This window comes from Osmerus mordax, chromosome 15 (assembly GCF_038355195.1).
Source record: "Osmerus mordax isolate fOsmMor3 chromosome 15, fOsmMor3.pri, whole genome shotgun sequence".
Taxonomy (NCBI): domain Eukaryota; kingdom Metazoa; phylum Chordata; class Actinopteri; order Osmeriformes; family Osmeridae; genus Osmerus; species Osmerus mordax.
In genome coordinates this window covers 1,091,674-1,107,495 of record NC_090064.1, presented here as the reverse complement: position 1 = coordinate 1,107,495, position 15,822 = coordinate 1,091,674, and the positions used below count along the sequence as shown (strand labels likewise).

Sequence of the window (15,822 nt, the reverse complement as noted above, 5' to 3'; positions counted from 1 at the left end):
CTCAGGTCACTGATCATAACAACAAGATAGCCAAAAAACATCGCGAGTAGCCAAAACATGAAGCACACATTGTGAACAACCAAAGTAAGTGCCAAAGGGAAGAACCATAAGAGCATGTAGTTAAACAAGTTACAATTAAACAACATGAACCGCTATAAGTGCAAGTGTACCTGTGGAAAAAAGCAAGCAACAGTAATAAAAACAATATATCACAGCGAGAACAAAAATTTAAAACAGTTACCACTAACCACAAGAGCAACAAGTCTCTAAGCAAGAGTCATTGTGATCCTTGAGGAAACTAACATCGGGTCAAGCGAACCATTCCTAAGTACCGTTGTACTCCCGGAACAAGTGCGTCTTGAGCCTTTTCTTGAAGGTGGAGAGACAGTCAGTATCTCTGATGGAGGTGGGGAGTTGATTCCACCACTGGGGGGCCAGACAGGAGAAGAGCTTGTGTTGGGACCGGGCGGTCTTGAGCGGTGGGACCACCAGGCGGTTGTCTGAAGAAGACCGTAGGTGACGGGTGGGGGTGTAAGGCTGCAGGAGAGACTTGATGTAGACGGGTGCAGTCCCGTTCACTGCTCGGAAGGTCAATACCAGGGTCTTGAATCTGATACGTATCTGATTATATGTCTGTGCGGTCAGAAATACGACTCTACCGGCAGTTTCAAAATCTTGTTTCTTTCGCTTTCTCTGACGAATTTTACCTACCTCTCCATTGAAGTTAGTGAGAGAATTTGAAAGGCTGCTCTCGCTTCAAGGCTCAAAGCTGAAAATCTGTAAATGTGAGCTCTTTAGTAGTTACATTGGCTGAAAGAGGACAATTTTTCCTACATTTTAAGGTATAACTTGTTTCTGTAAGTTAAACTATATGAACGTTAGAGGAATTAGTTTGACAATTTAGTTGAATATCAGAAAAAGAGCAGCCAGCAGTGTGCCACTCTGCTTGCTGCTCATTCATAAAAATCAAGAAGGAGCAAACATTTTAATGTATTTCAAACTGTCATAATTCAAATTTGGCTGAATATTTGAAAAAGCTGAATCATTTGGGAATAGCTGAATGTCTTGTGAACATTTTAAAGGTTGAATGGTGTCTCTAGCTGAAAGTATGCTGAAGTAGTTACGTTTGAAAGAGGAGGAAGCTTTTTAATGATTTGAAAGGATTTACCATTACTTTTAATGGGAGAATAATTTGCACAAAAACCTTAATGTCTTAAAAAGTATAAAAGTGAGAAATACCAAAAGTCATAGCCAACATCTCCTGAAGGAGCTGAACGTTTTGATACAAAAATTGTAGGAATCGGTGAAAGTATGCAGAACTAGTTAAAGGCCAAAAAATGGCGGAAGAACTAAGAAGTTGATATAATAATAATAATGAGAAACAGGAAAACAATAGTGAGAATGCTTAACAGCATTCTCACAATAATAAAGAGAAACAGGAAAACAGTAGTTTCTCACAATAATAATAATAATATATATGTGAGAGAACAAAGGTTGTGCCCTTGCCGAAGGCAAAGCACACCCAATAATAATAATATATCCACCTTATTCTCAGGGGGTCTACTGTAGAAATGATTATGGGTGCAACTTCCGGTGAAATAGCGGAAGTTGCGGTTTGCTATACGTTAGTCCCAGCCAGCCGTCAACAGTGATTCTTTCTAAAGTAATTTAAACTATAATTTAACAAAAACTGGTTTGTTTTTAAACATATGTTGTCATTTATATTATTATTGTTATAAAATGTCATTGCGGGGCCCTGGTAGGCTACCTGTTGCGCTGTTCGCGGCTGTACTACTAACCAGGCTAAATCTGTGGCTTCAATGACAGTGTGTCAACAAAAAGGGATTGTTCTTGTGACAAACGGTACAGTTTCCATCGCCTGCCAACAGATGAGGAATACAAAATAATGTAGATGAAAACCCTAGCCTTGAAGAGACCACCCAAAACACTGTATCGTATGTGTACTCATTTCATTTTGTGGACAAAAAGCCGACGGAGGAAATCCGCATCCGTGTTTGGGCTACGAAAGACCTCCACAGATTTAGCTAGTTGCAGTACTGCCAGTAAATGTTTGTGGGTTAGTAGTGCCCTGGTCCAGCAACACATGAGCACCCAGCCGTTTGTATTTCACTCTGACGATGAAACTAAAACCCAGGACCGGTGATGTAGGACTTTAAGGCTCTGACTAGGCTCTATGTCTGCTTTAAGGTAGACAAGGTTGTGTCCCACCTCCTTAATTAATACGCGAAAAACTTTATCACTGTGGAGGTACTGGTAAGACTCAGAGCTTTTCAGGTTATTCATCGCTTCACCGTCCATAGCAACACAGTTAATAAAGTAGCTAAATATGCTAGTGTACGTTATTTGAGGCCACTTTTTCAGGTCGTCCTCCCATCCCTCGATAGTAGAAGGCAGAGGTATAATCAAATTGTCCCGTTTCAGGTGTAACAGGCTGTGTTCCCACATGTTTTATTTCGCATCAGAATTAGCTTACCGCAATGACTGTTTATGAGCGTTACCATGACAATCGCCGGCTCCGGAAGTCGCACCCATAATGCAGGAAATGGATCATGGGAGCTAGGAATAAGGTGGATATGTGAGAGAACAAAGGTTGTGCCCTTGGCGAAGGCAAATCACACCCAATGATGCTGTTGTCTTCCCGCTGGCACTGTATCAGACGCTAGCATGGTGATTTGTGACTGGTGAACTGTGGAAATATCCTCGATTGAAAAATTGCGATGCAGATGTCAAAAGAAACGCTTCTTTTAACAAGATAAATTAAATGTCAATCAGCATCCAATTGCCAGGGATAGCGAATGACATTTTGGGGTGGCACCTGGGGTGGCCAGTCCGATACCAGGGGGGCCCAGTGCCACCCCGGCCACCCCTCTGGCTCTGCGACTGGTTCAATCCATTTCAAAATATTTGTACATATATTTGCTGTACGTTTTTATGTTTTTGTTTTATTACATTTACATTTAGTCATTTAGCAGGTGCTCTTATCCAGAGCGACTTACATTGAGTTCAGGGACATTCCCCCGAGGCAAGTAGGGTGAAGTGCCTTGCCCAAGGACCAGTGTGCGAAATACGGGAGGGTCCGCCCGATTAAGCCATGAGCCCCCCTCAAAGCCTCAAACGCAAAATTCGAAGGCGGTCTAAATTTTTTTCTAAATAAATAAATATTGTCACTAATGGTCACAAAAATGTTTTTAACCTCACCATGTTCAGTATTCAGAAATCAAAACATTTATTCACAATTTTTTTTGTCAAGCGGAGCCAGCCAGTCCTGTGCGCCAAACAGAAACGTTGAGAAGTCAATGGCTAGCAAGCGAAAGCTAACCAGAGTGTATCATTCACACTGGTTCACATCCAAAAAGGTGGCACTCAGAGATGAAGAGGCACCGAATGACAATGCTGTTGCAGCTAGCACAGTGGGCCCACTCACTACCAGAACAGAGGATCATCTCCCACCCAGTGATTCCCTAGAAGAAACGAGGCTGAGTGCTCAGAAGACGCAGCAGGTGCTGAGGTAACGTTAGCTGCTACTGCTACTAGCACAAGTGACTTGCCGGCTGGTTGGTCAACGAAGCAGGTGGGCTCATGGAAAGACCGCAACTGTCTCCGATAGGCTATACCTGGCATTTATTCAGTTAATTGCTCTTGTAAATGCGCCAGATTGGTGCCAATCATTGTCATGTCTGCATTGTAATGCACAACTTTGCCTCCTTGTTATAAAACAATGTGCATCCAAAGAACTTTAGCCAATGCAACCTCTTATGTCAGTGTTGCTTTACGAATACTAGCCTACCATATAGAATAATAGTAGAATACTAGAATAATAGCATATCGGATTAACTGGCCGATTCCCTAACCGCCCAGCCATCTGACCTAGCCTGGTCCTAACCAGACTCTCGTACATTTCATTTGTACAGAGGGTCTGGGCTCGCTCCATTGACAAGCGTTAACTTCCTTGAAGGATGGTACTCTGTTGAAGTTTAAAACTATTGGATCTGCCCAGAGCCACTCTGGATCTGCCATAACCAATCGCTAGCGTTCGCATTAGCCAACTCCTTCACGACTAACGGAGCAAGCTGGAAAATCAAACTTTTCTTTATTAATTAATATGCCAAATTCCCAGACCTAGTACAGAAGCAAAATGAAAATTGAGTGGAAGTACGTAGGAGGGCACAGTCAGGCTACATCTGACCCCGTTGATGTTTCTTGTTGTATTTGTATACTAATGTAATGAGATGTACATACATTTAATAATCTATTTATTAAATTACTTGTTACATGTTCTTCCTATGAATGTTTTTTTTCAGCTAATAACTCATTCCCTAAAAATAGTACTTTATAACTGTAATTTGGGAGCAACAAACAAAACAGGTAAAATTCACTGTGCATGAAAGGATATTATTTTATTACAGATGGCTTAAAAGCACCGATGAGCTAAAGTACATATAAATATTTCAGTAGTTTTTTGTTCAAAGACTATGTGCAATGTACAGCAGTGCATAAATAACATGAGACTATAAAATGCAATTTATAAAAAGTTATTTACAAAGGTAAATTACCTATTACCATTTGTATATGTCAACAAAAAAACATCTCAGTACTGGTATCGATTCTGATTAGATTTAGATTGGATAGATTTCTATAGACACGCTCTGGTCATACATTTCTAAAAGTGAACAACAACCATCCTCTGGTCATTTGTATAGATTTAAAAAAATTAACAATTATAAAAAAGTGGCGGGAAAAACAATTGTAACATTTCAACTACTGCAACATATTGGCAAAAAAATATTTGAACATTTGAATGAAAATAAATAGCTATTTACAGACACAAGTGCTACTCTGGCTTCTTTGCTGCTCTGGCTTCTTTGCCCAAGCCTTTACAAGAGGCCCGTTCTCATAGTTTGTCAGAAGACATGCAACAGTATACAGCTGATTAATGTTGCCAAAAAGCCGAAGTGGAATCTCTGTGTCCAAGAACTTGTGTTCCTTAACACTCCGTATGAGGCGCTCCACATGCACCCTGAGGCGTGCAATTGCTTGGGTCTCCATGACCTCACAGGCAGACATCTGGGATCTTCCAGAGAGAAATGCTGGCCCATAGATCTTGCAAGGCACAAGGTCATCAACAAGGAAACCTCGGTCGACCATGATGGCCATCCCAGGTCTCAAAAGGGAGAGGATTCCAGACTCTCGCGTCATCTGTTGGAGAGATGAATGTGACTGCCCCATGAGGAGCCACTCCAAGAAGCCCTTTGAGAGTACAGTGGGTCTTGTATGCTGAGAACATTTCACTTTGAATGGATGGAAAAATATGCTTATAATGTGACAATATGTTAGTCATTGTGTGATAACGAAAATATGACTAGGCCTAGACTACATGTTCTGAGCAGGTGTTGTCAGTGAACAGGCTGTAAAACTGTTGGTTAAGTTACAGACACTCATGAAAAACTGATGCTAATTATCTAGGAAACATTTTCAAAAAAATTTAAGTTGTCATTGTTTGTGTCAAACAAGTTGTGAATTAGTTGTAACATTAAAACAGGAGATCATGACTTACTCTGTGTTCAAAGTGATGCACGAGCTCCAGTGGTTTGCTCTGTGGGTGAACGAAACTTTCGGGAAGACGTTGTAGCAGAATCATGTGAACAATTCCAGGATATTCTTTTTTTTCATTGGTTGTTGCGTTAAATCTTACCCAGATACAATAGTGCTATTTTCTGATTAGCCATTGTGTAGAAACTTTTATTTTTGATAAGTGGCAGGCTCGACTAAAAGAGCTCCAGGGGAGACGCGCTTGATTCCTGCCGGTTCCATAGTGAGAGAGGCGCGGCCAGAGAAATTTCGTTTGGGCTCTGCGGCATATTAAATATATTATAAACAGTTTTTCCGCGTGACAAATACAATGTGTGGCGGGAGTGCGTGACAAAAAACCGAAATGAGTGACTGTCACGCTCAATGCGTGACACTTGAGAGCCCTGATGTTTGTAAAAAAAACATTGTTGGCATGTGCCCATGGTATAAGCCTAACCTTCCGTAAAAAAAGTGTTGGTCAAAAATATTTAGCATAATACAACACTTTTTTATGGATGCAAAACTATTTCTGCGGATGCAAATCTTTTTCTTCGGATGCAAGTCTTTTTCTGTGAATGCAAATGTTTTTCGGCGAGTGCAAAACCAGAGCCTGTTTAACCCTTGTGTTATCTTCGGGTCATTCTGACCCATAAGTCATTGTGACCCACCGTCGTATTGTGACAACTTTACCGCATACAAAAACAAAGTGAAGCATTTTCTTTTAACCGTTGGGCTGTCTCAGACCCCCCACATTGCGAAGGTTAAAATAAATTTTTTATTTGTTTTTGTATTGGGTAAAATTGGGTAAACACAACATGGATTACAGGTCGAAAGCTGAATGAACGAGTACTTATGTACTTTCGATTTCTTACAGGGTAAGTCGTTAGCATTCTGCTAACGAATGCTGATTGGTTAGTGAAGGACTGACTACGACCAGAGATCCCGCTTGATGGCATCCGAAGCAGAACCAGAATGTCAGAGCATTAGCAACATTAGGAACAACATTAGCAAACCAAAACTCTTTCTAGCATTTGTATTGACAGGGAGAGCCCCTGTCAGCTGTGTTGTCGATGCCTCGAGAGAAAAATGGAAGTGACCAGAGCTTGCCGTGAAGCAGTATCTCTGGCCGTACAACAGAGGTGTCAAGTAATGAAGTACAAATACTTTGTTACCTTACTTAAGTAGACATTTTGGGTATCTATACTCTACTGAAGTAATTGTTTTTCAGACGACTTTCTACTTCTACTCCTTACATTTTCACGCAGTTATTTGTACTTTCTACTCCTTACATTTTAAAAATAGCCTCGTTACTCCAATTTCAGTTCGGCTTGTTTTCATTCCGGCTTGTCATCGTTCAAAAAAAACACACAAAAAAAAACCTATCCAGAAAAAACGCGCCATCCGGATAGAGTGAATTTGATTGTGGTTGGATGAGAAGTATAAACATATACCATTCCGACACCCTATTGGTTTATACGTGATCCATCACCTGCACATGACACAAAATCACGTCAAACTCCAGCAAGGAAATAGCAGACGTATGTAGCCTATGAAGATGTCCGTGGCAGAGACTCAAGAGAACTCGAGCATGTCCGAACCAAGCACCAGCGAGGAGGTTGGTAGCTAGGAAGTTTAGCCAACCCTTGTACATCCCTGGCCGTATCTGGAAGAATTTTTCGACATGTTTGTAATGTTTAAGGTTTACAACATTAGCATGATGTTACGACAGTGACGTATTGTGTTACGACTGCCGTCATAGGTTGCATATAGAACGTTGGCACTAAGCCCGCGGAGGTTAGTTAGAGTTACCAATAGTCAACGGCTGTATGCATTAGATCTGATAAGCGTATAATCACAATAAAGTACAGTAATGATTCAACCAACGTCTGTTCATTTCAAACACAAAACGAGAACATAACAATGTTTGGATGCAAAAAAAAACTCCTTTCGAATGCGCTGCAAGCTCTGTGCACCCAAGTAGGCTACCACAAGCTAATGGCTTTCACAAACTCGCCGTCTAATTTGAATAAAGGCTATTGATAACATGCCTCTGAAGTTTGACTTTTTGCAGCATTACAATACTTATAGGCAACTAGTTATCATATCTTCCGCTCCATGAAACACATGTTAATGCTTAGTAGAAGGCTACACATATATGGTTCTTTAATGTATTTGCATTGTACTAAAATGCGTTCATTTTCAATGGGCATAAACTGGTGCAGCCCACATTTTTCAACATTAACATTTCAATATAACAAGTCATTATGGCCTTTGGAAAAATGTTTTTTCCAAACGTCAATTACATTTTAAAAGGCTTTTTAGAACAGAAAGACGACTTTAAAAAAATCTAACACCCAGCAGTGAGTATTTTTTTGCCTCCCTTTTCGAATTCAGAATTCAAATTACTAGACAAAAAATTATATCCTGAGAAAAGTGGATTTTGAGGGGTATAGCTCCATAGACCTAGCCTGGCTCTGCCCTCCTACGTACTTCCACTCAATTTTGATTTTGCTTCTGTACTAGGTCTGGGCATGAGGTACGTAAGTCAGATGTCTACGGTTAATTTTCTACCTGTTCAATCAGCGAAAAGAGGGAGTGGCTGAGAACGATGACGATGATGTCATGCGCTAGTTTGTGTTGTAGTTCCGTAATGGCGGCGGAGAAAGATGCAAGCGAAGCCATTCGGTCCGTTGTGGCAACGCTGCCGAATATCCAGAAGTTAAAGCCAAGAACAATCTTTGATCCCCACGGGGTTCGTTTGATTTTCCAGCTAGCTCCGTTAGTCGTGAAGGAGTTGGCTAAGGCGAAAGTTAGCGATTGGTTATGGCAGATCCAGAGTGGCTCTGGGCAGAACCAATAGTTTTAAACTTCAACAGAGTACCCGCCTTCAAGGAAGTTAACGCTTGTCAATGGAGCGAGCCCAGACTCTCTGTACAAATGAAATGTAGAGAGTCTGGTTAGGACCAGGCTACCATAGACCTCCATTCATTCTGCACTTGACCATTAGCGCCCTCATATGGAACTAGAGTGGAACTGCAACCGGTTCACAAGCCAGAAGTTTCCATAGAGTGGCAGTTCTCCCCATATTAGACATTCTCTGGCAAAACTTTGGCCATGTCAAAATCGGGTCAAAAAGGTGTCCTATCATTACATCGTTACATCGTATCTCTACTGGCTAGCTTTCCATCTGTCAGTGTCACTGTCGTGTGTAAGCGAGACAAAGGCGGCGGGACTAAGGGCTGCATAGACGTTCATCTGGTATAGACCAACCTGCCTGGGGGAAAGGGAAACTAATTTTTATTAGTAGTTAGTTTAATTATAAGGCAAGCCGTCCTCCAGCCCAGAAGTGTTTCGGCCTGCTGGGAATTCTCCCGGTGATCCCGATGGCCAGTCCGCTACTGGCCACTTGTGTCTGCCAGTGCTTCGAGGGAATTATACACTTGTGATTTACTTGTATAATAAATACTGTGTTTTAATTTAACCAATTACATAACCGTTTTCTGATTTGTTTGGTGCGGCGTTTAATCGAGGGCGGCGTTTATTACACAATGTTCATTTTTGGTGTGGCGTTTATTCATTGGCCTACTTGTTCAACCTCCACATATATTCTTGTCAAATTGCCAATGCTGTGGTAGCCTACATTCATACAAATGATTATGTAGCCTTCATTTGTCTGCTGTTTCCTACGTTATAAATTGCTTATGTTGTTTGTTGATCAAAATGTGCGATGTTAAATTGTCTTACCACCACAAACATCTAAACATTTAGTTAACATATCAGAAGTCATTACATGCACAATGCTTGAGCCAGTTGTCATAATTGTAGGCCTTCAAGAAGTCTCTTATTGTACCCAATTGCTGTGAAAGTACCAAGTCAATGAAGTCAGTTGCCAAATACAAGCTCAACACAAAATCTAAGTATTTACTACATATATGTAAGGTGCAGGTGTCTGATACACTCAAGCTGAGCATCTCAGAGGACTGGCCAAAGAATACAGGAATGAAGGGCAGATAAATATTATCACAATATAGGAGGGGGTGACAATCAACAAAGCTTCGCAAGCACAGAAAGAAGACGCTGCATTCATGGTGCTAGATAGCTTTTGTTTAGTCTTTAGATAGTGCTCCTAGATATGGCCTTGACGTTCCTCCTATTTTCCTTGTTCAAAGTTGCATGGCATTATACACTAGTGTCACAGACATTTCCTAGTCACATCTTACAAATAACTAACTTATGGCTATGCAGGCATAAGCAAGCTTTAGCACACAGCATAATTAAAATTCATCAATTCTACAAGCAACATAATTCATAGATAGCTTCAGGACAAGCTCTCCCAGCTGAACGTGCCTGACAGGAAGCAGTGCATCAAGATGGGAACACACGTCTCTGAATCCCGGCTCATCAGCACCGGATCTCCTCAGGGCTGCGTCCTTTCCCCTCTACTCTTCTCCCTGTACACCAACAGCTGCACCTCCAGTCATCAGTCCGTCAAACTCAAGTGACGGTGTTGTCCACGGGCTCATCTCTGGTGGGGATGAGTCTTACTATAGGTGGGAAGCTGACAACCTGGTGACCTGGTGCAGTCAGGACAACTTAGAGCTCAATGCTCTTAAGACAGTGGAGATGGTTGTGGACTTTAGGAAGAATATAGCCCCACTCACTTCATCACCCTGTGCGACTCCCCAGTCAACACTGTGGAGTCCATCCGCTTCCTGGGCACTATCCTCTCCCAGGTCCTCAAGTGGGAACTGAACATCAGCTCCCTCACCAAGAAAGCACAACAGAGGATGTACTTCCTGCGGTAGCCGAAGAAATTCAACCCTTCCTAAGACAATGATGGTGCACTTCTACACAGCCATCATTGAGTCAATCCTCACCTCCTCCATCACTATCTGGTACACTGCTGCCCCTGCCAAGGACAAGAGCAGACTGCAGCGTATCATCCAAGCTGCTGAGAAGGTGATTGGGTGTAATCTGCCTTCCCTAGAGGACCTGTATACCTCTTGGTCCCTGAGGCGAGAAAGAAAGATTGTGGCCGACTCCTCCCACCCTGCACACACTCTGTTCCAGCCACGTTCCAGCCACTCCCCTCCGGCAGGAGGCTACGGTCCATCAGGACCAAAACCTAACACAACAAGAACAGTTTCTTTCCATCTGCAGCTGGCCGCATCAACAAGGCTAAGGTCTCTCATTGTCATGAAGACATTCATTGATTTAAGTCCATCCCTCACTTTTGCAAAAGTCATCTTGTCTCTACCAGTCACATTGCTAGTCTTATCTTATTTTATATTTTACATTTGTTAAGATTTGTGTTGTTAAGTGTTGTTAAGATTTTTTAAATGAAGACTATTGTACATAAAAAACGAAATAACAATATCCATATATGTTTATTGTATGCACCTTCCTGCCACAGTAAATTCCTTGTTTGTGTTAATTTACATGCCGATTAAAGAAGTATTAGATAGTATCCAATTGCTGTGAAAGTACAAAGTCAATGAAGTGAATTGCCAAGTACAAGTTCAAGACAAAATCAACGTATTTATCATAGATCTATAAGGTGCAGGTGTCTGATACACTCAAGTTGAGCATCTGAGAAGACTGGACAACGAATACAGGAATCAGGGCAGTTAAATAGTATCACAATATGGGAGGTTTTACTCTCACAAGAAGCATCAGGGGGATGACAATCAACATAGCCTTTGCAAGCACAGAAAGAGGAAGCTGCATGCTAGATAGCTTTTGTTTAGACTTTAGATAGCGCTCCTAGAAATGGCCCTGACGTTCCATGTTCTCATAAGCTAATATAGCAGGGTATAGTTCAAACATTGTTTATTATATTCAGAGCATTCCAAACAGTATAAAAGTAATCATTAGCTCGTTCATTCGTTATCTGCCGCTTGTCCGGGGGTCGGGTCGCGGGGCCAGCAACCTAAGCAGGGAGGCCCAGACTTCCCTCTCCCCGGCCACTTCCACCAGCTCTTCCTGGGGGACCCCGAGGCGTTCCTAGGCCAGCCGAGAGACAGTCCCTCCAGCGTGTCCTGGGTCTTCCCCGGGGCCTCTTCCCAGTGGGACGTGCCCAGAACACCTCACCAGGGAGGCGTCCAGGAGGCATCCTGATCAGATGCCCGAGCCACCACAGCTGGCTCCTCTCGACACGGAGGAGCAGTGGTTCTACTCTGAGCCCCTCCCGGATGACCGAGCTTCTCACCTTATCTCTAAGGGAGAGCCCGGACACCCTGCGGAGACAGCTCATTTCGGCCGCTTGTATTCACGATCTCGTTCTTTCGGTCACTACCCACAGTTTGTGACCATAGGTGAGTGTAGGAACGTAGATCGACTGGTAAATAGAGAGCTTCGACGGACCGATGCAAAGCCCGAATCACTGCGGACGCCGCACCGATCCGCCTGTCAATCTCGCGCTCCATTCTTCCCTCACTCGTGAACAAGACCCTGTAGGGGGTTAAATATTGTCCAAACAACCAAAACGAATTCCCCTATGGTTTAAAGGAAGATGGGAAACTGAACAGTGTATTAGCATGAACCAAATCATGCCAATACCAATAGAATTCCAGGTATTTGACTCTATGGGTTAAATCAGAGCAAGAATGGTCAAAGTACGGTTAAATGAAATACGCATTTAATAACATTGCAAATGAATGAAATCAATTACAAGGCAAACATGTTACAATATGAAAGCTTTAAATCTTACCTACTCTACCATGATCATTGTAAATCAGAGAGAAAGCAAGAGGTGAGCAAGGAGTAGGACAGTAGGACAAGGGAGAACTGAGGTAGAAGGTCTCAGGAGATGAAGAATCCACAGAACAATGTATTACAATTCCCTTTATACACAAGACCAACCAATCAGACCAAATCTTGAATGGGGTGTGAGGGCCATCAAGTTGAGACCGTCCAGAAACTCCATACTTTAGCATATGAGAGGTGGGGGCAGGTTTGACACCCAGCCTTACAATCCTCCCTCTTGGAAACAAAAACAAAACAGTGTTCTTGGGTCCAAAATAAACAAAACATAAATTACACAGCAATAATAAAATTAAATACAAGTTATACCAATCTACATTTACAGGTCAGGAACCATTGTGAGTTTAGCTAAAACATAGAACATTTACCACCAACTCTATAAAACACACAAAGGTACATACTGATCCACAATACCCAATACTCATCCACACAAACCAACATAGGAACTCATGGATGGACAAACCATATGCACTATGCATATGCAGCTAAAGGAACTGGAGCAGCAACAAATAAACTGTCCCCAACGAATCTTTGAACTACAACAAAGACTAAACACAGGGGTAATACAGTAGGAAAGAAGCAATATCACAATTTGGACCTGAATTAAGTAAATGTAAAAGATAGTTGGAATTGCATGTAATCACGTTAAAAAGTTTAAGGTTTGTTTGTCTTGATAAAGGCTCAGTTTATGCTGCATGAAAAATGGGGGAGGCCTACCCTTTCCCAAATCCCAACATTTGGACTCTGTGTGACCACTTCTTAGACAAGCACGACAAAATCTAACTTTGTTTTTAGCATAAAACAAGCGTGTGGGTGGAATAGGCATATTTCTACCAAGATCTCAACATCGCATTTCGGTATGTCCTTGTCTTTTACAGAAGTTACACTGTATATGAGGGGGCTGCTGGGGCTTGGGTTTGACCTCTGTCGCCATTTTTATGGCAGCAATGCGTGGCGGATCAGAAGCACGATGGTTCTTTGTTGAACGCGGTTTGGGAATTTGCGCACCAATTCCACTGTCTGTGTCTGAACACTCAGTAGTAGAATGTGAGCCAGCATGGCTGGTCTCTTCACTGCTGTTGTTAGCGGTGTGTTGCCTTGTGGCACAAAAAGGGGTCGCTGCTTTGAGGACAGAGTTGAGAAGACATTTGCCAATTAAATGTACACTAATCTTCAATGTTTTTTTCTTTTCTGCTTTCTTTTTATGGACTGCTACAGTTTGCCAATGTTCAATTATTTCAGCTAGCGTAAAATCAGTTTTAAGACCGTTCTTGTCTTTCTTGCTCAATTCAGATAACGTTCGACCTAACTTCTTCCCATAGGTTAAGTAATTTGTTAACTTCAGTTTCCCATTCCATTTTTTGTTCTTTTTATGCAGGATCTAATATCAGAAACTAGTAATAGGCTTCTACCAACAGAACCAGGCGGAACACAATTAATGTACATTTGTAAATGCTTACTCACCGCACCATGGTTTGAAACGCCGGTATACCAAACTGTAACTGAATTGCTCGAAACATATCACGTAGTCGGGGTCACCAAAACTGTAGGGGGTTAAATATTGGCCAAACAACCAAAATGAATTCCCCTATGGTTTAAAGAAAGACACTAACACTAACCCTAAACTACTAAATTGATTTTTAAATAATACTGCAAATGTTTCCTTTAAGGGGCAGATTAATTAGTATGGTCAGACCTCAGACCCCCACTGGTACTTCCTCTAATTGGTGTAACCTGTACTGGTACTTCCTCTAATTAGCCTAACTTGTACTGGTACTTCCTGTAGTTAGTCTAAAAGCCTCAGTATACTCCAGTTTCGTACGTGTACGTATGTACATACGCGAAAGCTACGCATGGCGGCATTGTTCACATACTCCACCACCACACTCATTGTCAACTTGGATGTTTTACATCTATGTCCACTAGGAGGCAGGTCAGCGACAAAACATATTGTGACTAAATACATTGCAAACTTATTCCGATTTTGTACAACAGCAATAGCCATGGCGACATAGGAGGTATCTTAAATGTATGTCTAATAGCTCACATATTTGCTCTTACCGCCGTTGTGTACTACTACTTCTTCACTATTTCCTGTATTTATCTCAGCACGTCAGAGGATCTTTGGTATACTGCACCTTGTATATGTGTACATTTAGGCCAGGGAGACATGCACAAAGTAGGCTACGCACCAAACAAAAGCTGGATGCGTGTGTAGTCATTCTGAGTATGTGTACAAGTAATAAGCTTGTAAGCGTGAAGTATATTTTGGCCTAAACCTGTATAGGTACTTTCTCTATTTAGTCTAACCTGCTACTGTAATAGCTATGACTATATTAACTAGTACTCTATCTCCCCAGCCACTCCACACCAGGATGAGGCGTCACTGTCAGGATGTGCAGCTCTTCCCTGCAACAGCACCCATCATCCTACAGGTGATACACACCACAGTTGTGTGTATGTTCGGCTGTATGTATGTAGTTTTAGCACTATTTCAGTGTGTCATACTTCACAGCACTACCCCCTGTACCGCGTCAGCGATGCTATGTGCAAAGGGACAGATGCAGCTTTACCTGAAGAGCGTCATCTGCTGTTCGAGGAGCGCTACGACGTGCTGTCCCAGGAAGCTTCTAATAAAGTGATCTTAGACACACACACACACAGTTCTATACTGGCCCTAATCCCATACAATGTGTCCTTATGGAAAACATCTTCATTAATAAATATCGTATTCATTCAAGGAGCACAATGATTAATTTCCTTACATATCAACAGCTACTCTGGTGGTTCCAGCCCCGCCTAATTCTCAGTGGCCACACCCACAGTGCCTGCAAGGTTGTCCATGACAACAGTTATCCTGAGATCAGCGTTCCTTCCTTTAGCTGGAGAAACCGAAACAACCCCAGCTTCATCCTGGTAACTATAGAAAAAACCCTGTCTTCATCCTTGTCTCACTCTGCAAAGAGATGTTCCAGACTTCTCTCTCTTCCCTTTTTCTCTCTTTTCCAGACTTCTCTCTCTTCTTGACTTCTTTCTCTTCCTGACTTCTTCCATGTCTCTCACTCTTCATGACTTCTCTCTCCTCCTGACTTCCTCTCTTCCAGAATGCATGTACGTGGTCACAGCTTTTGCAAGAAATTGTGATTGTTTTAACCTCTCTTCTCCTTCTCTCCGTTTCCTCCAGGGAAGCTTCTCCCCCAGTGCGTTCCAGCTGACTAAGTGCTTCCTGCCTGAGGAGAGCAGTGTGCTGGGGATCTACTGTGGCACTGCCCTGCTGGTGACTCTGCTGCTGCTGCTGATCCACTTGCCGTTGCTGGGTCCCGTGCACATCTCCAGCACCACCACTCTACTGGCCAAATACAAGGCCCTGTGATGCCAAGGAGAACTGGTCATAGTTAATGTATTGAAGTTTTGTATGTGTATATTTATGTTTTACAGAGAGAAAAAGAAGCAGGCAAAAAAAAGATGTCT

General features: G+C 42.3%; 1 protein-coding gene across 1 annotated transcript in view; it reads left to right on the top strand.

Moving 5' to 3' along the window:
• LOC136957530 (metallophosphoesterase 1-like) overlaps window positions 1–15,724 on the top strand; it is a 42,428-nt gene extending 26,704 nt beyond the window's left edge. The window contains exons 6-9 of the mRNA XM_067251528.1: window positions 14,712–14,786; window positions 14,867–14,989; window positions 15,127–15,267; window positions 15,536–15,724. Coding sequence (XP_067107629.1) covers window positions 14,712–14,786; window positions 14,867–14,989; window positions 15,127–15,267; window positions 15,536–15,724 — 528 coding nt within the window. The remainder of the gene's footprint in view (window positions 1–14,711; window positions 14,787–14,866; window positions 14,990–15,126; window positions 15,268–15,535) is intronic.
• The last annotated feature ends 98 nt before the right edge of the window (window positions 15,725–15,822 follow it).